Here is a 22,818-nt window from a genome sequence, read left to right on the forward strand (position 1 = left end):
TCAGGGAGCCACTTCAAATTCTGGAAAAATACTGATCCCAAAGCATTTAATTGGGTTGTCTATAAGTGCTTCCTATTTCCCTGGCATGTCTGTTTTTCTCTATATGATAAACTCACATGCTCATGTTTCTTTGTTTAGTACAGGGGTCAGGAAACTACAGTCTACAGGTCAAATCCAGCCCACCACCTCAACATGTTAAACATGAGTTAAACCAAGGGAGCTTTCACTAGTGAAGAAGGTCTTCAATTTTCAGATAGTAACCAGTATCATTCAAATAGTTTAAGATTATTTGAAAGGCAGAAATACAAAGAGAAGGAGAGTGAGCAAGCAAATGATATTTTCCATGTGTTGGTTTACTCCCTAAATGGCCACAATGGCCAGGGTGGGCCAGGCTGAAGCCAGGAGCCAGTTTCTTCTGGGTCTCCCATGTGGGTAGCAAGGGACCCAAGCACTTGGGGATTCTCTGCTGCTTTCCCAGGAGCATCAGCAGGGAGCTGGATCAGAAGTAGAGCAGCCAGGACTGCAACCAGCACAATTACGGGATGCCGACACTGCAGGTGGAAGCTTAACCTTCTATGCCATAGCACTGACCCTTATTCAAATGGTTTATAAAATCAGAAAAACTATAGTGTTTCATAGCACATGAAAGTAAAACAACTAAGTACTAAATAAAATGCATGCATACCTTGCAAATATACGGCATCTCACCAGGTTTATGAGTGTCTTTCATATGTTGTAAAAGAACATGCTCTGTTTCAAATGATAATTCACAGATTTTGCAAGTAGCTGGAAAGGGAAAAATCAATTATGTCCTTCTAGGGATATATATATATATGTGTGTGTGTGTATAAGATTAATTTTGTATATCCATAACAAGTAATAATAGTAGGAATAGTAATGGTAGTTCTAAAAATTCTGTAACTATAAACTCTATAATGTTGCTCTACAGATATTAACTTATTTAATTTTCATAAAATCACTGAGGTTGGTATGGCTATTTTCATCTCTGTTTCTCCATCTGAAGAACCAGAAGCACAGAAAGGATAAGTAACTTGCACAAGACCTTGTAGCTGAATCAAAAGGCAGAACTGGTATCTGAATCCAAGCTGTCCAGCTCCTAAACTTTGAGTTTTAACTACCATTATAGTTTTCATATTAAAATGTAAGTCAAAGCCAATGATTTCAAATTTGAAAACCACAGAATTTAGGTGTTCTAACAGTCTCCTACCCACAATGCATGAGTTATGCCAAGAAAGCTTCCACTACTGAATTATTTATAAGAGGCTTCAATTTTAGTAACAAATTTTATTTAGGTTTATAAATGTGTTTTTCAATTTTGCCCTGACATTATAAAATCTTTTAGTCTTATTTGTTGGAATTTATAAGATTTCTTCACAATTCAGATAATCAAATCAATATTTAGAAGCTCAATGAAATTATCTCTTACTAGAAACTTCCTGACGGGTGTGTGTATTCTCAATGTGGCACTGCAGCTGGAAGGGTGTGGAAAACTTTCGGTAGCAGTGCTGGCAGGTGGTATGGCTTTCCCAACTCTTACTGTTCTGTTTGTCAAGTTCCAAGTGGTGTTTCATGTGGTTCATGAACCTATGATAGTCCAACAGGTGCAAAAATTCAGATTTATAACCAAAGAAAAATCTTACAAGTATCTGAAACTAAATTTTAAAGATGCAGTTGCATGACTCAAAATCATATCTCTAGGGCCTGAAGCACTCTACAAAGAAATGCACACTAAATAATTTACTTTCATTAACTGGCTCAGTAAATGTTACTCTTTTTTCTTTTTAAAATAATCCATTAATGTAGTCAATATGAAATAAATTGTTTGCTATAATTCTTCATTATTTCAGATAAATCATTTCTTTTTGGTAAAGACCAATACTAGGCTTCTTTTCCATATATGAAATAAAGGGTAAGAAACCCTACCACCAAAACCTATAGTCATGAGAAAAATCTTTTGAAGTCCTCCGAGATATACATTTTTCAGTCCTACATTTTGCTAATTTCAGCTTCCCTAAAAGGCTTCTTAAGAGAAAGAACTACAGGGGCTGGCACTGTGGCATAGCAGGTGGGGCTGCCGCCCACAATGCTGGTATCCAATATGGGCACCAGTTCAAGTAACAGCTGCTCCAGGTGAGATCTAGCTCCCTGCTAATGGCTTGGGAAAAGCAGCAGCAGATTGCCCAAGTATTATGGCCCCTGCTATCTACACGAGAGACCCTGAAGAAGCTCCTGGCTCCGGCCTGGCCAAGCCCCAGCTGTTGCAGCCATCTGCGGAGTGAACCAGAGGGTAGAAGATCTCGGTCTATCCCTCTGTAATCTTAAAGGGTGTGTTTTTTTTTTTTTTTTTAACAGGATAACCTGCCTCTGTTCTTAGGAGAAAGTATTAATCATTTAGGGATGGCACAGAATATTAAAGATACAGTATTCATATCTGTAATATATCAACCTTCAAGCAAATGCAAAGTACTTACATACCTAATATTATTTTTAAGAACTTTACAGCAAGTGACACATTTAAAAGTTGTGTAAGTCTTTGGTTCTGCCTCAGTATCTCCTTCATGTGTTCCGTAATAAAAGTCACTAACTAACATAATTAATTTCTCCTTCTCCGGAGCAATCTCGGCGGTGTCTTCAGTATGTGAAGATTCTACTTTAAGTTCCAAGAAGTTATTCACCATGTCTGGACAACAATGCTGAAAGAGGAACAAACATTAAGTCATACTTATATCTTTTAAAAATTGGATACTAAAAAATGATTATGTGTTTATAACTAGCACCAGATTTTATGAAACTATATTTGGCCTATATTTGGCAAGATATTCACCGAAATGTTGATTTCCTTCTTTATAAATTTTAAAAAGCTCCCAATAATAAATATTATCCTCATACAGAAGTAACTCCAAAAATAAATTGGAAACCTTAAGATCAGGGATGTCTATATATCTATATAGAAAATTTTCCTTGTAATTTTTCTTTATCAAATATTTACATCTGAAATTTCTTATCCAAAAATATACATTTCATATTTGTGTCAAGATGAACTTTAAAGAGTAGTTCTATATGCCATTATGTATAAGCTCAATTATCAAAACAGTAGTATTTCAGTAAAGCCTGGTGGTAGCTAGACTTTGAGCACAGCTAATCTGCCGTTCTCCAAACTCAAGATGCTAGAAAATGTCAGATATAAAGAAGTATTAGTTACATTTTGAAAATCAACACATTCTATCTAAAATATTCTAGGCTGTATTAAAAATCATTTCATATGAAATGCTCTATCATTAGGAGTTTACTTTTGAGTTGAAAATTAAAATACAAAACTAAGATTTTCATTGAGTAATGACATGCATAGGTCACCATGAACAAACAAAAGGAAATTTTAAGTTACATGAAAAATTAGGCACCTAATACAAATGCCCGCTTAATAAAAAGTTTGAACAGCTTTAGTTAATATAGTATTTTGATTAATATATGCATATTACAAAGTTTTAAAATTTCATGATGGGGAGGATTTCAAAATCTTGTATATTATGATGATCATTATGAATTACCAATTGTTACTTGTTATATGGAAATATCAACATTAGATTTAGCTAAATATCTAGATAAACTAGCATTTATTGTATACGAATCATTAATGTTTTCAGGGATTTGTAAACATTTAAAAAATTGAATTTAAAAATAATTTTACCTTCATGTGGAATTTCAAAGGCTCCAAAAGACTGAACTCAGAATTGCACTTTGGACAAGCTTTTAGTACAGATTTTCCAGTTTTATCTTGAGATGATGAGGTATCTGCAGCTAAAATAAATTAAGGACTTTTATGACTATAATTCATCTTTTAAAAACGTTGTATAACCACAATAGTTTCAAAATTCATCACAATTTCTAAGATTTATGTATAAGCAATATGATTTCTGTTTTAAATGATAGATTTCATACTTCCTGTTCCTCCAGTAGACTGGGAGGGTGCCTCTGAAGAACGGTCCATTAAAGACACTGAAGCAGAGGGATTTACTTCACAAACAATTTCACTGGTATTTGGTTGTACTGGATTAACACTGTTTTCTTTAGAAGTAGAAGGGACTTTTAATTCAGGTGAAGTTTGACCACAACCTACAAAAGTTTAAATAGTGGGAAAGACATTTGTAAATGACTTAATATACACTATTATTTACATAAAACTGCTACTGAAAACAGCTTTCCATTTAAAATTAACTAAAAATACCTTGGAGTTAAAGGCTGTTTAGATTAAGTTATCTATTTATTCTCTACGAATCTTGATCCATAATATCTCATTCATTCAAATGAAAAGGCTTGGAGTTAGTATAATGGTTTTTTTTCCCCTTAAAAAACAAGCCACTTCCAAAGATTTCCTTTAATATCATAAAATATTTCTATGGACAAGTGCTCTAGCAACACATGCACCAATGTGCCTCTTGACAAGAGTTCCCCCCACCCATCCCCTCCTACACCAAGGCTGGTGTGAGAATGGAGAAATGAAGTATAATGGTTTTCAAACTATGTTTTCCTAAGTCTAAAATGTCTTAGGGAATATAATGAGCATGTCAGATAGAAAATTTTCCTTTTACATTTTATTTATTAGGCTTTTGTACAAGATTTTATTGAATTAGGGATATCATTGCTAAAATAGTTTTGAGTTTGAAAACCATCACTTTCAAGCCAAAGGATTATGTATTTCAGTACATATGCAAGAGAAACATTTTGGCTATTACCATACACAGCAAAGTGATTTTTAAAAATATTTATTTGGAGAGCAGAGGCAAGGAGAGCAAGAATGAGTGAGCACTATCTGTGTGACAAGAACACTTACCTCTTGGTCCTACTTTTTTTTAAAGAATTATTTACTTGAAAAGCAGTGAGAGAGCGAGCGAGATAGATTAATTCCATCTACTAGTTCACTCCTCAAATGGTCTCAAGGGCTGGGGCTCAGCCAGGCTGATGCCAGGTGCCTAGAACTCCTTCTGGGTCTCCCATGTTGAGTGGCAGGGGCTCAAGTACTTGGGTCATCTTCCACTGCTTACTGAGGCATATTAGCAGAGAACTGGATTGGAAGTGGAGGGGCCACCAGAACCCCAACCTGTTCTGCCACAATGCCAGCCCTATTAGCACTGTTTTTTTTTTAACATAATATTTAAGGCATCAGGAAACTTCTGATTCAAAAACTAAGATTTTTTTTCACTCCATGATTTGTTCCAAGTGAGAACAAGCTCAAAGAACACTTCAGCCAACTTAACAGAAATATTCTATTATTAAGCTAATTTTATATAAAATCACTCAAGAAGGCATTCAGGAATGATTAGCTCTATTCTATCTCAACATTTGAAAAACTTAACATGAAGATAGGAGACTCAAAACATAAATTCAATTCCATACGTATATTCATCAAGTCTCTTTATAATTTTCATGAAAAAGTATTAAACCAAACCTTCTGGAAGAATATTTGATATGCTTGGGGACTCTGGTACTGCATCCTGGGTCAGGTCAGATCGTAAGTCTGAAGAATCATCCAAATGAGTTTGTTGTAAGTGCCCCGTATAATCCTGCAAAAAATTATAATTTTGTTTTATAGATTTTACTATAAAGGTAAATTTCACTGTATGTCAATACTTTATAACTTTAATGACAGTCACTAGTGAGTTATAAAACACAAAGTTTAGCTATAATTAGCATCTACTGGATGAGGGGTATGTAGGAACTCTGCATTATTTTTTGTTCTAAAGTTGTTTGGTATAAAAAGTTAAAAGTAATAATACTAGCAAAGTAGGTGGTTATATTTTGGTACAAATTTACTGCAAGAAACTTGGCAGTTTTTATCAAGGGCTTTAAAAGTTCAGATACTTTCATCCAATTAGTCCAATCATTCCTCTTCTAAGAATTTATGCTGTGAATCTGAAAGTGTTTAATGGGAATTACTTATACTAGCAAAAATCTAAAAACCTATTTGCCTAACAAGAGAAGAATGGTTAAATAAATTGATTCCTACTGATTTTGTTTCAGACTACCCATCTATAGAAAAACAAAAATCAAAATACAGTATGTATTCTCTTTTTCTAACTCACCCTCTCATACACATTACTTTTTTTTTTTTTTTGACAGGCAGAGTGGACAGTGAGAGAGAGAGACAGAGAGAAAGGTCTTCCTTTGCCGTTGCTTCACCCTCCAATGGCCGCCGCGGCAGGCGCACCGCGCTGATCCGGTGGCAGGAGCCAGGAGCCAGGTGCTTTTCCTGGTCTCCCGTGGGGTGCAGGGCCCAAGCACCTGGGCCATCCTCCACTGCACTCCCTGGCCACAGCAGAGAGCTGGACTGGAAGAGGGGCAACCGGGACAGAATCCGGCGCCCCGACCGGGACTAGAACCCGGTGTGCCGGCGCCGCTAGGCGGAGGATTAGCCTAGTGAGCCGCGGCGCCGGCCCTCATACACATTACTTTTACAATGAGAATATAAAGATTTTGCTTGCTTGTTTTGTGTTTACAAGTTCAGAGGTGATTAGGTTTCAAGAATTTTATTTTGCTACTAAGTTTTCTAATGACAAGTTTGTCAAGAAGTTAAGAGACATATTGAGATGACCCAAAATTATTCCATCCTTAGAATTTGAGGTCTAAAAAGCCCATTTCTACATTTGAGCTTTAATGTATATTGTATAAAAGCAATAACGGTTGCCTCATTTGTAACTAAGCAGGATCTTATTGTGGGGTATATAGTTTAAATATTTGCGCTTAAAAAATGGAAAACAGGTCAGCGCTGTGGCATAGTGGTTAAGGCTGCTGCCTGGAGCGCCGGCACCCCATATGGGCGCCAGTTCAAATCCTAGCTGCTCTACTTCTGATCCAGCTCTCTGCTATGGCCTGGGAAAGCAGCAGAGGATGGCCCAAGTCCTTGGGCCCCTGCATCTGCATGGGAGACCCGAAAGAAGCTCCTGATCGGCACCGCTCTGGCCACTGCGGCCAACTGGGGCGTGAACCAGCTGATGGAAGACCTCTCTCTGACTCTCCTTCTCTCTGTGTAACTCCGATTTTCAAATAAATAAATCTTAGGAAAAAAAGGAAAACAGGGGCAAGTGTTGTGTTGCAGTGCAAGTGTTGTGAGGTAAGCTGCCTTTTGTGAGCCAGCAACCCATAGTGGAATGCTGGTTCAGTTCCTGGATGCTTGGCTTCTGATCCAGCTCCCTTCTAATGTGCCTGGGAAGGTAGTAGAGGATGATAGCTCAAGTGTTTGAGTCCCTACCACCCATGTGGGAGACCCAGATGTGGCTCCAGGCTCCTGGATTTGGCTTAGACAAGCCACGGCCATTTGGGAAGTGAACCAGCTCTGTCTCTATCACTATTTCAAATAAATATTTTTAAAAATATTAAAAGAACATTCACTTAAAATTTCCAAAAAAAGGTTCTTTAATAGAAATTCCTTAAAATAAGTACTTTAAGACCTTTCTGAGGTTAAGTACCATAATTTCAGAGAGCAGACACATCAGTCAATAAATAACTTGCTAAAATAATTTTAGTCAGAATATCTTATGTCTCTTCAAAATAGTTCAGAAAGATACAAAATATAATGAGGTAAAGCAGCAGATAGACAGGTTATCTGAATTCCAGCCTATTTACATAATCTTGGCAAGTCACTTCTGAGCCTCAAATTATTTACCTTTCTAACTGAAATAATAGCAACCAATAATTGTGTATTTAGAATGTACTCAACTCTCATAGTACATGTATTTTATCAAGTAGTTGTCACTACAGTATTAAAAAAGATCTAGTATTATCTTACATTGCCCATGCCCTTAGGCATATCACACTGGCTTCAAAAGAGCTAATAATCACCTCCCTCCCTGAAGGGGTTGTTGAGGTAAACAGAATAGTTTAAAAAAATTAGAGAAAATTCCCTTACTTGGGTTTCCCAATTTATTCAAGAATATGTATCTGTTGCTGCATATTGTAGTCACTTGAGAGTTTTAAAATGTCAACACACTGAAAAGGGCAAATGTCTGTTATGACTAAATTTTTAAACTTGTGGACCCTAAGCAAGTTTCAGCAAATGTCAAGACTCTGTAGACTGACGATATCATTGCTCTTGGGCAATGCTTCCATTTTTAAAAACACATACTTAAATTATGGATGGATATGTGTATAGGCATTTTTTAAAGATTAATTTATTATTTACTTGAAAGAGTTACACAGAGAGAGAAGGAGAGGCAGAGACAGAGAGAGAGGTCTTCCGTCCGCTGGCTCACTCCCCAGTTGGCCGCAACAGCTGGAGGTGCGCCGACCCGAAGCCAGGAGCCTCTTTTGGGTCTCCCACGCAGGTGCAGGGGCCCAAAGACTTGGGCCATCTTCTACTGCTTTCCCAGGCCATAGCAGAGAGCTGGATCGGAAGTGGAGCAGCCGGGACTCGAACCGGCACCCATATGGGATGCCAGCACTGCAGGCGGCAGCTTTACCTGCTATGCCACAACGCCGGCCCTGTATAGGCAGTTTTTAAAGATTTATGTATTTGAAAGTTAGAGTTACAGACAAGCAGAAAGAGAGAGAGAGATATTGATTTTCCATGTGCTGGTTTACTCCTCAAGTGGCCGCAATTGGGCCAGGCCAAAGCCAGGAGCTTCTTCAGGGTCTCCCATGTAGGTGCAGGGGCCCAAGTACTTGAGCCATCTTCTGCTGCTTTTCCAGGCACATCAGCAGGGAGCTGGATCTGAAGTTGAGCATCTGGGACTGGAACCGGCATCCTTATGTGATACCAACACTGCAGGCAGAGGTTTAACCTTCTATGCCACAGCGCTGGCCCCTAGGCATGTTTCTAAAATTCCAGGTTAAACTGGATTAAAAGCCTAGATCCATCATTTATTAGCTGTGTGGTCTTAAGTGAATTATTTGTCCTCTCTGATCTTCAGTATTCAACTATAAAATGGGGATAGTAATAGTGCCTATCTCATAGGGATATCATAAGAATTAAAAATATTAGTTTCTATATAGCATTTAGCACAAAGAATTACATATATTAACAGTCAAATGAATGTTAGCTATTCTCACTTATTACTTTTGTTGTATTTTTAAAACTAAGAAGGAATGTTTTCACAAATAAATAGCAACAATGACTTTGGGATGATCTTCCCACTTGGTTCATTTTAGGATCTTAAAAATGTTGCCATGCAATATTGTAATTGTACCCTTTTTCTCATGTTTTGAGAGCACAGTTTTCAATACCTATATCTGATTTACTGGATAATTAGTTTCTATAGCTACTGCTTTGGGTATTGGCTGAGATATATCAAAGATGCTGACATTTTCTGATGGTCACAATTTTAACTCAGTATTATATTCAACATGTCTTTGAACTACCTGTGTAATTTCACGGACACTTACCTGAGTTGCAATGCTGTCTGTAGATTTTGAGTCAGGCGGACACAAAAGCAAGGTAGACATAGAACTTAGAGACTGCAATTCATCAGAATTACCTGCATTTTAAAATTATACAATAGACTGAATATATTTCTATATAACCAAATTATCAAAGTACTTCACTTTAAAATTAAAATAGTATACCAGCAGTATACTTGGAGTGACTCATTCTTTATTCCCTTTGAGGATGAGCTGGAGTTACTTCTGTTCAACATATCTAGAAGAATTGTTTTATTTGTAAAATTGTTATGTTAATGAAATATATATTATAGAAAGACCTTTCTAAAAGTATGTCTATACACAGCCAATAATAGAAGTCTATTTTTAAGATTTATTCATTCATTTGAAAAGCAGTTACAGAGAGTCAGAGGCAGAAGCCGGGAGAAAGTCAGAGGCAGGGATAGAGGCAGGGACAGATCTTCCATCCACTGGTTCACTCCTCAAATGGCCTCAACAGCTGGAGCTGGGCTGATCCAAAGCCAGGAGCTAGAGAGGCTTCTTCCAGATCTCTCACACAGGTGCAGGGGCCCAAGCAGTTTGGCTATCTTCTACTGCTTTCCCAGGCCATAAGCAGAGAGCTGGATCAGAAGAGGAGCAGCCAGGACATGCACTGGCACCCATATGGGATGGTGGCACCCCAGACGGAGGCTTAGTCTACTATGCCACAGCACCAGCTCCCAAGACTTAAATTTAAAATAACATTTTCAATTGCAAAATGCCCATAATGCTGTCAGGCAATCTTTACCCTAAGTTAAATTATTTTCCTTTTCTCAATCTGATATTTTAGCCTGTCACCTCTTACCCTGGTCCCCAACCATATCCCTACTCTGATTCTCACAAGTTCTTACTGACCTTTACCTACCATCCCAACTTCACTCCTTACAGAAGAGCAAGTACATCAAAGAATATAAAACAACCCACAGGTTTTCCTATTAGAAACAACCAACAACTATGTAATGAAACTTCACTGAAAATGCTTACTTGAAATGGCAGTTTTTGAATTTGATATCTCTTTAACGAAGATTAGCTCATCATCATCTGAAGTTTCTCCTGCTTTTTTCTGCCATGGTTCCAGCTCTTCCTCTTCACATTCCATGAAGAGTTCGGCCCCTTTTGGATTATCTAATTTTCAAAAGGAAAAAGTAAATCTTATTTTAAAGAAAAATACTTTTTTTGCAATATTTAAGATATACTTTAATAATCTTAAAAACAATCATTGAACTGATATTTGTACTCAGTACATGGCAGCAAAAATAAGACACTCCAGACTCAATCTCTTAGATCTAAACTAATAATTAGTTAGCTAGGGGTGGGTATTGTGGTGCAGTGGGTTAGGTTGCTGCTTGTGACACTGGCATTCTATACCCAAGTATCAGCTGGAGTCCCTGTGGCTCCGCTTTCGGAATTCAGCGTCCTGCCAATGTACCTGGGAAAGCAGTGGAAGACCCAGATAGAGTTCTAGGCTCCTGACTTGGGCTTGGCCCAGCCCCAGCTGTTGCAGTTATTTGGCGGAACCAACCAATGGATGGAAGATCTTTTTCTCTGTCTCTTTCCTACTCTGCCTTTCAAATAAATAAAGCACTTTTTAAAAAAGATTTACTTTGAAAGTCAGAGTTACACAGAGAGGCAGAGGCAGAGAGAAAGAGGTCTTCCATCCACTGGTTCACTCCCCAATTGGCTACAATGGCTGGAGCTGTGTCAATCTGAAGCCAGGAGCCAGGAGCTTCCCTCCAGGTCTCCCACGTGAGAGAAGGGCCCAAGGGCTTGGGCCATCTTCTACTGCTTTCCCAGGCCATAGCAGAGAGCTGGATGGGAAGTGGACCAGCTGGAAGTGGAGCAGCTGGGTTTCAAACCGGCGACCATGTGGGATGCTGCAGGCGGTGGCTTTACCCGCTACACCACAGTGCCGGTCCCAATAAAGTACATTTTTAAAAAATATTTATTTTCATCCACTCAAAAGGCAGAAAAGAGGGGGAGAGAGAGTTCTTCTATCCACAGGTTTACTCTCCAAATGCCCACAATAGCCAAGGCTGGGCCAGGCCAGAGCCAGGGAGTCCAGAACTCTATCAAAGTTTCCCATGTGGGTGGCAGGGACCCAAGTACTTAAGTAATCATCTGCTGCCTAACAGGATACATAGTCAATAAGTTAGATTGGAAATAAAGTAGTAAGGACTCGAGTCAGCCTCCCAAATGGCATCTTAACCACTGCACAACAACTGCTCTTATTTTTTTAATGCTTCTTAATTGCACTCAACTTTGAAGTTTCTTGAGTGAAAAAAAATGTTTTTCTTCCTTTATAATTCCTCCTACATATAGGCTAAGAAACTTGGCCAATTTGGACAATGTCAAATTTAAAGAGATCTATGTATACTGATAATTAAAAAAGTTTATATTCATGTTGATACTCTGTTAGACACATGAGTCTTCCTCATTCTTTTTAAAATTTTATTTATTTATTTGAGAGGTAGAGTTACAGACATTGAGAGGGAGAGACAAAGAGAAAGGTCTTCAGTCCATTGGTTCACTCCCCAAATGGCCGCAACAGTCGGAGCTTTTGCCGATCTGAAGCCAGGAGCCAGGTGCTTCTTCCTGGTCTCCCACGTGGGTGCAGGGGCCCAAGGACTTGGGCCATCCTCCACTACTTTCCCAGGTCATAGCAGAGAGCTGGACTGGAAGAGCAGCAGGCAGGATTAGAACTGGCGCCCATATGGGATGCCAGCACTGCAGGCGGAGGATTAACCTACTGCGGATGGCGCCGGCCCCTCCTCATTCTTTTTTACAAAATATTTTATGTATTAAATTATTTTGAGAGGTAGAGTTACAGAATGAGACAGAGAGAGAGGTCTCTCATCTGCTGGTTCACTCCCTAAGTGGCTGTAGCGGCCGGAGCTGGGCTGATCCAAAGCCAGGAGCGTCTTCTGGGTCCCTTGTGGGTGTAAGGGCCCAAGCAATTGAGCCATCTTCTACTGCTTTTCCAGACCATAGCAGAGAGCTATATCAGAAGAGGAGCAACCTGGGGACTGGCACTGTGGCATAGCGGGTAAAGCCGCCGCCTGTGGTGCTGGCATCTCATATGGGCACTGGTTCAAGTCCCGGCTGCTCCACTTCCAATCCAGCTCTCTGCTATGGACTAGGAAAGCAGTAGATGATGATGATGTTCCAAGTCCTTGGGCCCCTGCACCCATGTGGGAGACCTGGAAGAAGCTCCTGGCTTCAGTGAACCAGTGGATGGAAGATCTCTGTCTCTGCCTCTCCTTCTCTCTGTGTAACTCTGTCAAATAAAGAAATAAATCTTAAAAAAAAAAAAAAGAAAAAGAAAAAGAGGAGCAGCAGCTGGCACTCGAACCAGCGTCCATATGGGATGCTGGTGCCACAGGTGGAGGCTTTAGCCCACTATGCCACAGTGCCAGCCTCTTTCTCATTCTTTGTAACTGGGGATTGCCACTGTTTAAACAATAAAGATATATTTTTGAGTAAAAAATTTTAGAAGATATGAAAAAGCACTCTATAGTATGATCTTATTTAGAAATCACATATTTTAGTCTATGCATTAGAAAAAAATTTATGATTATGCAAACCACACTTATAATATTTATCTCTGGGGATGAGTAAGAACATTTCAAATTTACTGACATTTTTATTGCATATTGTTCATTTTTATGAGTAGATAATAAATAAATCCAAGTTTGTTTTGTTTTTAAAGAAAATGTGCCCACCCCTGTCTCTTACAAAAGCAATGCATATTAGTATCAATTGCAACACTATACTTACTTTTTGGGGGGTTGTTATTATCCATGAGGTTGCCGAGTCACCTAAGTACCAACACATGACATCAATCAATTTTACTAGTCACATTAAGTCACACTAAATATTGAAACATGAAACCCGATTCAGAAACATTTGGGTCTAATTTTAATTTCCAATAAACTTACTCTGACTCAGGGAAGGCAGCACTAAAGTCTTAGTTTTCCGCCCTATAAAACAAAGATACTATTAGAATGGACTTTGTTAAATTAAAGGTACACACATTTAATCTTTCTGTCCTACAAAAGCTTACTTTTTAAGTTTGATATGTAATGCACTTCCTGGAATTGGGTCATTCCTGAAATAATGCAAATTTAGTAAATAGAATGCTGAATACTAAATAAGTAGTAGCATTTACTACATGAAGAAATCTGATGAAGTAAAGTAAAAATAAACTTTAAAAGGCATCTTTATGTAAAAATGAGTAATTACTCTGCAAAATATTTTAGTAAATCTGGATTTTGACATACTAAATGACATTCTTAACATTTCAGAAATAAATGTTATTACTATAATATATGTTGAAATACATTTTTTAGGGGCTGGCACTGCAGCACAGTGGGTTAAAGCCCTGGCCTGCAGCACCAGCATCCCATATGGGTGCTGGATGGAGTCCTGGCTGCTCCACTTCTGATCCAGCTCTCTGCTATGGCCTGGGAAAGCAGAAGATGGCCAAAGTGCTTGGGGCCCTGCACCCACGTGGGAGACCCAGAAGAAGCTCCTGGCTTTGGATCAGCCCAGCTCTGGCTGTTGCAGCCATTTGGGGAGTAAACCAGTGGATGGAAGACCTATCTCTCTCACTCTCTGGCTCTACCTCTCTATTTAACTCTTTCAAATAAATAAATCTTTAAAAAAAGTAAATAAGTTTAGTTTTTACATATCAACTAACTGAAAAGTATAGAAAATTAGGTGGATAAATTTCCTCACAGTTTAATTCATTAAAAAAAGAAGCCAAAAAAGAGAACAAAGCCATCAGATTCTGGGAAAGAGAAAGGGAAGACAGGGAGGCATTCAAGTCTTGATGATACCATTTAAACACCTGAAGCTAGCCGTGTTTGAATCCGATTATCCACTAAAGCTTTTCATCTATGTCTCCATAAGATTACATAGTTAGAATCATACAGCATGTCTTATTAACATACACTTTCAGTTCTGTTATTATCATTCTGATTGCTTTCCCTGCCCACTGATTGGCTGTTATTCTGACTTCCTGATTGGTAGTTGTTCTACTCCTCCCTTGATTGTTTAAATCTGGATTCGGTTTTCAGAAATGGGCCAGAGAGCGCCACTATATGTAAAAAAGTGCCAGCACTGATTCACATCCTGGCTGCTCTACTTCTGATCCAGTTCCTTGCTAATGGCCTGGGAAAAACAGTGGAAAATGGTCCAAGTGCTTGGACCTCTTGCCACCCACGTGGGAGACCCAGAAGCAGCTCTGGAAAAGAGAAAAAAGACAGGGAGGCATTCAAGTCTTGATACCATTTAAACACCTGGAGCTAGCCATGTTTGACGCCATTATCCACTCAGGCTTTTCAGACTACCTTCTATCTGTAATTCTGACTTTAAAAATAAAATACACAAATCTTTTAAAAATACTGTCACAAACAAGCTGCGTTAGGTAAGTTCTCAAACTCTTGGCTCAGAACCTCTTTACTCTTAAAAAATGTTTACATGGAGTGCTGGTATTGTGGTGTAGCAGGTTAAGCCTCCGCGTCCCATATGGGCACTGCCGGTTTGAGTCCTGGCTGCTCTACTTCTGATCCCGCCACCTGCTAGTGTGCCTGGGAACGCAGCAGAGAATGGCCCAAGTCCTTGGGACCCTGCTCCCACGTAGGAGATCCTGCGATAGATATGTCTGAATTTCGAATCCTGCCTATGGTTGCCTTGCGTGGACGAGACCAAATGATTTCACGGGACTTATTTGGTCCACTGGCCAGACATTCCCCACCCCTGTTTTAAAATTGATTCAGGAAAACTTAGGAATGTGAATCCAAAATGCATGTCTAAACTTTTGATTCATTCTCTGTGAAGTGGTTTTCTTTTAAAGAGTATCCCTATTAACTCTTCAGTATATCAGGAAAAGCAGTCATCACTATGTACCTTTTGGGTACAATGGACCATATTTACTTCTTATATTTTTAATTTACTTTGGAAACAATTTATCTGGGACTAAAGGAATCGTGAGAACCTTATTAGTTATTAAATAAGAATTTAGCCATAGTATACTTCTTTTTGAACAAAAAATTTTCAGAGGCTAAGAAAATCCATTGTCCTTTATTAAGAAAGATATTAAACATATTTGCAAAATAGTAAATTAGTGCCACCTTGTACTAGGCTTTTTGTTTTAGGAAAATCATTTTCATTTAAAGTGTTTATATTAGCTTGTAGTGATTTCTATTATTATATATAATTACATATATTTATATATATAATATTGAAATGTTTGTTTCTTCTGTGCTGAGTATCAATATTTGCAATCCATGTAAATGTTTTTTTCAAAGATTTTTTCAGAATCTTGCTACTTTTATAGAATTTTTTCAGTTGCTTTTAAGATTTACTTATTTATTTGAAAGTCAGAGTTACACAGAGGAGAGGCAGAGAGAGAGAGAGAGAGAGAGACAGAGAGAGAGAGACAGAGAGAGAGAGGAGTCCTCCATCTGCTGGTTCACTCCCCAACTGGCCAAAACGGCCGGAGATGCGCTGATCAGAAGCCAGGAGCTTCCTCTGGGTCTCCCACACGGGTGCAGGGGCCTAAGGACTCTAAGGACTTGGGCCATCTTCTACTGCTTTCCCAGGCCATAGCAGAGAGCTGGATCGGAAGTGGAGCAGCCAGGACTTGAACCTGCACCCATATGGGATGCCAGCACTGCAGGTGGCAGCTTTAATGCTTATGCCACAGCGCCGGTCCATGAATAATATTTCTTGTAATTTTTAGGTGAGCCTCCCTGCTTATTTTATGCAACCACCTCACTCCCAGAAAAAGTTGAGCATAATAGTGAATTAAGCATCACACGAGGGTCAGAGAGCTTAGGTTCAAGAATTGGCTCCATTACTTCCTATGACCTCAGTAAAGTCCTCTCCTTGAGATTGTTTATTCACCTTCAAAAAGTTCTGTTACCACCCCACAGCCCACCTCAAAAGGGGAGGTATCAATGAAATATACAAATGCAAGATACAAGGGTGGGGGCGGCCGCTGTGCCACTGGTTCAAGTCTCAGCTGCTCCCCTTCCGATCTAGCTCTCTGCTATGGCCTGGGAAAACGGTGAAAGATGGCCCAAGTGTTTGGGCCCCTGCACCCGCGTGGGAGACACAGAAGCTCCTGGCTCCCGACTTCGGATTGGCACAGCTCTGGCCGTTGCGGCCATTTGGGGAGTGAACCAGTGGAAGGAAGACCTCTCTCTCTGTCCCTCCCTCTCACTGTCTTTAACTCTACCTCTCAAAACCTTAAAAAAAAAGATACGAGGGTGAACGCAATTCATATAGATGTTTTCTTGGAAAACAGTTACACAGCCAATCAGTGCCTTTACAGGCTCCGTCTCGGCTTAAGGAGCTAGCCTGAGTTTGCACAGTAACATCCAAATCAAAACACCTCACAAATACGTGATTTTTGTACTTTAAAATTCTACTTTAGGTTTTTACGTTTAATGACACTAAAAGACATTACAACCCACAGTCCAAACATGAAACAATAAAGCCATAAATTTAGGCTCACAGATTAAAAAAAAAAAAAACTGAAAATCTTTCCAAACAAAGAATTCCTTAAAGTTCTCCCATGCTTGCAGAAGCACGCTCACTTGACATTTTCCCCTAAAAAGCATTAAAACCTGAGGTAAGTTGAGAGGAATACCCTCTATCTCCACAGCAAGAGATAGCCTCAGAAAGATACACACACACACACACACACACACACACACACACACTTCACTCTCTTATAGCAAAGCCGCGAACATCACTCTTAGAAAACAACAATGGATCGAACGCCACGTTTCTCCTCAGGGCTCTTAGCCTCGGGACAATAACGGAACGCAACGCCAACTTCCCCGAGAGATGGGAATGGCTTTGGCAAGAACAAGGCAGTCCGCACAGAATGGCCATAACCTGGGTGGGGGAACCCGGGGTGGGGTGGAGGGGAAGGGGCCCGAGGAGCTCTGCCGCTTCAAAGTTCCGACTCCCCTCTCGCGTCTTAGCCTAGGACTGAGGAGACTCAGGTGGGCGGGTCTCCATCAAACGCTGCCGCCAAGCGTACGAAAGACCAGAGGGAGCTGCCCCGAGACAGAAAAGCCACAAGCTAGGGACTCCTCAGCGTCACCGGCCGCCGCGGCAGCCGCGAAGCCTCGGCCCCGCCACCCCCCGCCCGCCAGCTACTTTCCCCCCCAAATCCCTTCTCCGCCTCCTCAGGGTCGTCTCAAGATGGTGGCCCACCCGCCGCCGTGCCGCGAAGCCCGGCCCCTCACCCACGCCCCGGGCCGTTGCGGCGACCGGCGTCGAGCCCCTCAGCCCGCCCGCTTCACGGCCCGGCCCCTCACCCGCACCCCCGGCGACCCGCGGCGGCGTCGAGCCCCTCAGCCCGCCTGCCTCACGGCCCGGCCCCCACGCCGGCGTCGACCCCCTCACCCGCACCCCCGGCCGCTGCGACGACCCGCGCCGGCGTCGAGCCCCTCAGCCCGCTCGCCTCACGGCCCGGCCCCTCACCCGCACCCCCGGCGGTTGCGGCGACCCGCGCCGGCGTCGAGCCCCTCAGCCCGCTCGCCTCCCGGCCCGGCCCCTCACCCGCACCCCCGGCGGTTGCGGCGACCCGCGCCGGCGTCGAGCCCCTCAGCCCGCTCGCCTCACGGCCCGGCCCCTCACCCGCACCCCCGGCGGTTGCGGCGACCCGCGCCGGCGTCGAGCCCCTCAGCCCGCCCGCCCGCCTCACGGCCCGGCCCCTCACCCGCACCCCGGGCGGTTGCGGCGACCAGCGCCGGCAACGAGCCCCTCAGCCCGCCCGCCTCACAGAACAGCGGCCACGGCTGCGCGGGAGAACCGCCGCCGGTACCAGCGACACGGGGGCGGGGAGCGCTTACCAATAGCGGAGATCAGCCAACTGGGGCTCAGGGGAGGAAAGGGAGGAGCGCCAAAGCGCTGAGAGGCCGCCAAAAGGACTGGCGGCCAGGGAGTCCCCTTGCGGGCACTGAGCGCCTCAGCGAACGCAGCGAATTTATAGGCGTGCGCGCTGCCTTATGGGTAAACGCCAGCGCCTGGCAGCACATCCGGGTACGTTTCCAGCAAACAATCCAGAGCGCGCGCAAACATGTGCGCTATTTTACACACCCTCGAAGGCAACTGCTCTGAGGGGACAAAATACTGTCCTTAAAGACATCGCCTACATTTTATTAGACAAAAGGAAATATAAGTCAATATGTTTAAATAATTTCAACAAAGCTATTTTAAACATATGGACTTTCTCGCCTTTTAAAAAAGATTTATTTATGTGAATGTTAGAGTTGAGAGAGAGAAAGCTTCAAACCACTAGATAACTGCCCAAATGGCTGCAAACCTGCACCTATTTGGGATAAAGCGTCTCAGGTGGGGACTTAACGCTCTATGCCACAATGCCCGCCTGCCTGAAATGTTAAGAAAAAATTCTGATTGTAATAATAGGGATTCCACGGGACCCTGGATAGGCAAGAAAACCATAAAGATACATGATTTAATTCTCCAGAAGCACAACTTCAGATGGTGAAGCTGCCTCACGAACCTGATTGAGAACAAGTCCCATTTCTAGAGAAAGCAGGCTGCTCCAATGACAGTTCACTGATTGGTTCATGTAGCCTGAACGCATTCACATTTAAGTTCTCTGATTGGTTCACATACCATACCATATTAGCATACACTTTCAGGTCTTTGATTGAAAGCCCTCCCCTTTGATTGGCTGCTATTCTGGCATTTTGATTGGTTGTTATTCTTGACCTCAGATTGGTTGTTATCCCTGCACTCTTTTCATATATTTTATTTTATTTAATGAACACAAATTTCCAAAGTACAGCTTATGGATTACAATAGCTTCCCCCCACCCATAACTTCCCTCCCACCCACAACACTCCCCTCTCCCACTCCCTCTCCCCTTCCATTCACACCAAGATTAATTTTCAATTATCTTTACATACAGAAGATCAATTTAGCATATATTAAGATTTCAACAGTTTGCACCCACACAAAAACACAGTGTAAAATACTATTTGAGTACTAGTTATAGCATTAATTAAACACCTAAGAGTAATTGTGTATTAATTACAGAGTTCAACCAATAGTTTTAAGTAGAACATAAAAAATACTAAAAGGGTAAAGTATTAAGTTCTTTTTGTTTGTTTGTTATATAGTTATTTTTTATTTAATAAATGTGAATTTACAAAGTGCAACTTTTGTATTGTTGTGGCTCCCCCTCCAACCTCCCTCCCTCCCGTGGCCCTCCCCTCTCCCACTCCGTCTCCCACCCCGCCCTTCATCGAGTTTCATTTTCAATTACCTTCATATACTGAAGATCAACTTAGTATATACTAAGCAAAGATTTCAACAGGCTGTACTCACACAACTAGTAGTGTTGTTTTTAAGTTTCATAGTAAAACACATTAAGGACAGAGATCCTACGTGGGAGCATGTACTCAGTGACTCCCGTTGTTGATTTAACAATTGGCACTCTTATTTATGACGTCAGCAATCACCCAAGACTCTTGCTATGAGCTGTCTAGGCTATGGAAGCCCCTTGAGTTCACTGACTCTGAACTTGTTTAGTCAAGGCCGTATCACAGTGGAGGTTCGTTCCTCCCTTCAGAGAAAGGCGCCTCTCTCCTTGATGGCCTGTTCCTTCTGCTGGGGTCTTGTTCACCAGGATCTTTCATTTAGATTGTTTTTTGCCACCGTGTCATGGCTTCCCATGCCTGTGAGACTCTCATGGGCCTTTTAGCCAGATCCGAATGTCCCAAGGGTTGATTCTGAGGCAGGAGGGCTGCCATTCTATGAGTCTGCTGTGTGTCCTGTTTCCCCCGCAGGATCATTCTCTCCCTTTTAATTCTATCCTTCATTAGTTGCTTACACTGGTCTTATTTGTGAAATCTCATCGACACATACCCTATCTTTTTGATCGGTTGTGTATTTATACTTATCACTTTACCAAGTGTTCTGGCATTGGTTGGTACCTGCCTCCTTGGTAAGACTGAGTTGAAATCCCCTGGCACATTTCTAGTTCCACCACTGGAGATAAGTCCGAGTGAGCATGTGCCAGCCTATATATCTCCTCCCTCTCTTATTCCCACTCTTATGTTTAACAGAGATCACTTTTCTGTTAATTTTAAACGCCTAAGAATGATTGTGCATTGATTACAGAGTTCAACCAGTGGTCTTATGTAGAACAAACAGAGCAACAACAACAACAACAACAAAAATACTAAAAGGAATAAAATAGTAAGTTGTTCCTCAACAGTCTAGACAAGGGCTGATCATGTCATTGTCTCTCATAGTGTCCATTTCACTTCAATGGGTATCATTTTAGATGCTCGTTTAGTTGCCATCGATCTGGGAGCACATATGATATTTATCCCTTTTGGACTGGCTTATTTCACTCAGCATGATGTTTTCCAGCTTCCTCCATTTTGTTGTAAATGCCCGGATTTCATTGTTTTTTTACTGCTGTATAGTGTTCCATAGAGTACATATCCCATATATTTTTTTTTTTGACAGGCAGAGTGGACAGTGAGAGAGAGAGAGACAGAGAGAAAGGTCTTCCTTTTGCCGTTGGTTCACCCTCCAATGGCCGCCGGGGCCGGCGCACTGCGGCTGGCACACTGCGCTGATCTGATGGCAGGAGCCAGGTACTTCTCCTGGTCTCCCATGGGGTGCAGGGCCCAAGTACTTGGGCCATCCTCCACTGCACTCCCTGGCCACAGCAGAGAGCTGGCCTGGAAGAGGGGCAACCGGGACAGAATCTGGCGCCCGGACCGGGACTAGAACCTGGTGTGCTGACGCCGCAAGGTGGAGGATTAGCTTATTGAGCCGCGGTGCCGGCCCCATAGTTTCTTTATCCAGTCATCCGTTGCTGGACATTTAGGTTGATTCCATGTCTTAGCTATTGTGCATTGAGCTGCAACAAATATTGAGGGCAAATGGCTCTTTTTTTCTCCCCTTTAATTCCATTTGGGTAAATTCCACGGAGTGGGATGGCTGGGTCCTCTGGTAGTGCTATATTCAGGTTTCTGAGGACTCTCCAAACTGTCTTCCATAGTGGCTTTACCAGTTTGCATTCCCACCAACAGTGGATTAGTGTCCCTTTTCCCCCACATCCTCGCCAGCATCTGTTGTTGGTTGATTTCTGTATGTAAGCCAATCTAACCGGAGTGAGGTGAAACCTCATTGTGGTTTTGATCTGCATTTCCCTGATGGCTAGGGATCCTGAGCATTTTTTCATGTGTCTGTTGGCCATTTGGATTTCCTCTTTTGAAAAATGTCTGTTAAGGTCCTTGGCCCATTTTTTTATTGGGTTGTTTGTTTTGATTTTGTGGTGTTTTTTGATCATTTTATAGATTCTAGTTGTTAACCCTTTATCTGTTGTGTAGTTTGAGAATAATGTCTCCCATTCTGTTGGTTGCCTCTTCACTTTCCTGACTGTTTCCTTTGCTGTAAAGAAACTCTTCAATTTGAGGTAATCCCATTTGTTTATTTTATCTTTGATTACCCATGCCTCTGGGGTCTTCTCCAAGAATTCTTCGCCTGTTCCAATATCTTGAAGGGTTTCCCCTATGCTCTCAATTAGTTTCATGGTGTCGTGGCACATCTCTAGTTCTTTGATCCATGTTGAGTGGATTTTTGTATAAGGTGTAAGGTAGGGGTCTTGCTTCATACTTTGACATGTGGACATCCAGTTTTCCCAGCACCATTTGTTGAAGAGGCTGTCCTTGTTCCAGGGGTTGGTTTTAGGTCCTTTGTCGAATATGAGTTGGTTATAGATGTTTGGATTGATCTCCGGTGTTTCTATTCTGTTCCATTGGTCTATCCATCTGTTTTTGTACCAGTACCAGGCTGTTTTGATTATAACTGCCCTGTAGTATGTCTTGAAGTCTGGAATTGTGATGCCTCCGGCCTTGTTTTTATTGTAAAGGATTGCTTTAGCTATTCTCGGTCTCCTGTTTCTCCATATGAATTTCAGCATCGTTTTTTCTAGGTCTTTGAAGAATGACTTTGGTATTTTGATTGGTACTGCATTGAACTTGTAAATTGCTTTTGGGAGAATGGACATTTTGATAATATTGATTCTTCCAATCCATGAGCATGGCAGGTTTTTCCATTTTTTTGTGTCGTCTTCTATTTCTTTCTTTAGTGTTTTGCAATTTTCATCATAGAGGTCTTTGACATCCTTGGTTAAATTTATTCCAAGGTACTTTATTGTTTTTGTGGCTATCGTGAATGGGATTGATCTTAGAAGTTCTTCCTCGGCCCTGGCATTATCTGTGTATACAAAGGCTGTTGATTTCTGAGGGTTGATTTTGTATCCTGATACTTTACCAAACTCTTCTATGAGTTCCAATAGTCTCTTATAGGAGTTTATCAGGT

General features: G+C 41.5%; 1 protein-coding gene across 6 annotated transcripts in view; it reads right to left on the minus strand.

Annotated features, from left to right (window-relative positions):
- The window catches only part of ZNF280C (zinc finger protein 280C), a 37,352-nt gene extending 18,900 nt beyond the window's left edge, over window positions 1-18,452 (minus strand). For 3 of the 6 annotated variants that reach the window (XM_089324565.1, XM_008273184.5, XM_089324567.1), the window contains exons 1-11: window positions 18,300-18,452; window positions 13,365-13,406; window positions 13,204-13,244; window positions 10,414-10,554; window positions 9,397-9,488; window positions 5,468-5,582; window positions 3,961-4,134; window positions 3,710-3,819; window positions 2,497-2,714; window positions 1,448-1,605; window positions 686-786 (exon numbers count right to left, since the gene is read on the minus strand). In XM_089324565.1, coding sequence (XP_089180691.1) covers window positions 686-786; window positions 1,448-1,605; window positions 2,497-2,714; window positions 3,710-3,819; window positions 3,961-4,134; window positions 5,468-5,582; window positions 9,397-9,488; window positions 10,414-10,554; window positions 13,204-13,228 — 1,134 coding nt within the window. In that variant the 5' untranslated portion in view covers window positions 13,229-13,244; window positions 13,365-13,406; window positions 18,300-18,452. Of the gene's footprint in view, window positions 1-685; window positions 787-1,447; window positions 1,606-2,496; window positions 2,715-3,709; window positions 3,820-3,960; window positions 4,135-5,467; window positions 5,583-9,396; window positions 9,489-10,413; window positions 10,555-13,203; window positions 13,245-13,364; window positions 13,407-13,489; window positions 13,629-18,299 lie in introns of those variants that run through there. The other 3 variants (XM_089324566.1, XM_070066806.2, XR_016228183.1) reach the window with 3 other exon arrangements.
- Between the last annotated feature and the right edge of the window lie 4,366 nt (window positions 18,453-22,818).

This window comes from Oryctolagus cuniculus, chromosome X, assembly GCF_051225735.1.
Source record: "Oryctolagus cuniculus isolate XC-2025 breed Fujian yellow rabbit chromosome X, ASM5122573v1, whole genome shotgun sequence".
Taxonomy (NCBI): Eukaryota; Metazoa; Chordata; class Mammalia; order Lagomorpha; family Leporidae; genus Oryctolagus; species Oryctolagus cuniculus.